Genomic DNA, 1,364 nt, shown 5'->3' on the forward strand with positions numbered 1-1,364 from the left:
GGACCGCAGGGCTTCAGGACAGCGGTGCCTGGCCCACAGGACATACCTGGATGTAGTAGTACAGGGATTTGCCGTACTTTCTCTTGAATTCAGATCTGATTTTCAACATGTCCACTTCACTGCGGGAGACCATGGTCCTAATCAGGACTTTATCACGGGTCCCCTTGCCCTGCAAGTCAAGTTGATGTTCCAAATTACAACCCACAGAATAAAAGAACCGGCCTGTGTTTTCTGGCATAATGGCCCTGTTCTAGTTGCTCTGTGTGGCCTTCCAAGAGATTGCAAAGATTACACTGAAACCGTTGCCTTAAGAAATATGAGCACATTAGAATCCCAAGCACACAAAGATTAAACACGCACAATAACGCATTCTGTAAACACACAGTGAGCGTCTACTGCTGCCAGGTTCCATTCAAGGGTGTTCTTTCTCAGGGAGCTCTGTCCCACGCGCTGGCTGCGTGGGAGCCTCACGGTTCTCCTGACTCTAAGAGCTAACAGAAGACATATGCCAGCACAGTTTTTCTCGGGGTGCTCTGCCACTCTGGGGGAGTCCTGAGGCGGGTGGTGGTCACAAGTTGGGCTCCTAACCCAAAGGTCAGCAGTTCTAAACGACCTGCTACTCTGCGGAAGAAAGAGTTACAGTCTCGGAAACCCACAGGGGTGGTGCTGCCCTGCCCCAAGGGTCCCAGTGAGTGAACATTGACTCAATGGCAGTGAGTGGGAGTTTGGGCTTGGTTGCCACTTTGAGTAGCAAGAGCAGAAAGGACTTCTGGGTTTACTGCCTGAGCCACAGACTAAGGGTCCCAAGGAAAGGGTCCTATTTGGCATGGAGTCTAAGGAGAGATGGGAGAGAGGCCGTTAGAGAAAAGAATTTGTTCAAGGAAGCAGCCAAGGCATGGAAGGCAGCAGACAGAAGTCTGTTTGAGGAGTGGGACATTGGATGGGTTTGTGCGAAGATACAGCTCTTTCCAAGGGTGGCAAGTCAAGACATTTCAACTTGGCTTTGAATAACAGGTCAAGGGATTTAAACCTTGGCAGGCTGAGCAGTAGGACTGATGTTGGAGTTGGAGAGACCTAGCTTCAAATCTGGTTATCGAATCTCAAGCAAGCTGGGGGTTTCTGCACACCAGCCGCTTCACCTATAAAGGGGGAGGCAATATCAGCCTGTTAGGTCTTGGACGATGGGACCCCCCTCATGTAAAGTAAGTAGCACAAAGTCTACTGCCGGCTCTTGCTGCCAAGTCCATTTTGACTCATAGCAACCCCGTGCGACAGAGTGGAACTGCTCTCTAACATTTTCTTGGCTAGAATCCTTGAGAGAGCCATCACTATGCCTCTCCCCTGCAGAACCACCCAGTCTGCTT

At 50.4% G+C, this 1,364-nt stretch overlaps 1 protein-coding gene across 1 annotated transcript in view; it reads right to left on the bottom strand.

Annotated features, from left to right (window-relative positions):
- Nucleotides 1-13: 13 nt before the first annotated feature.
- Nucleotides 14-1,364, bottom strand: part of ANXA2 (annexin A2) — a 28,906-nt gene continuing 27,555 nt past the window's right edge. Inside the window, exon 9 of the mRNA XM_045286476.1 lies at nt 14-231. Coding sequence (XP_045142411.1) covers nt 14-231 — 218 coding nt within the window. The remainder of the gene's footprint in view (nt 232-1,364) is intronic.

Source organism: Echinops telfairi, unplaced genomic scaffold (assembly GCF_000313985.2).
Source record: "Echinops telfairi isolate 266 unplaced genomic scaffold, ASM31398v2 ScPeMD7_8;HRSCAF=38, whole genome shotgun sequence".
NCBI lineage: Eukaryota > Metazoa > Chordata > Mammalia > Afrosoricida > Tenrecidae > Echinops > Echinops telfairi.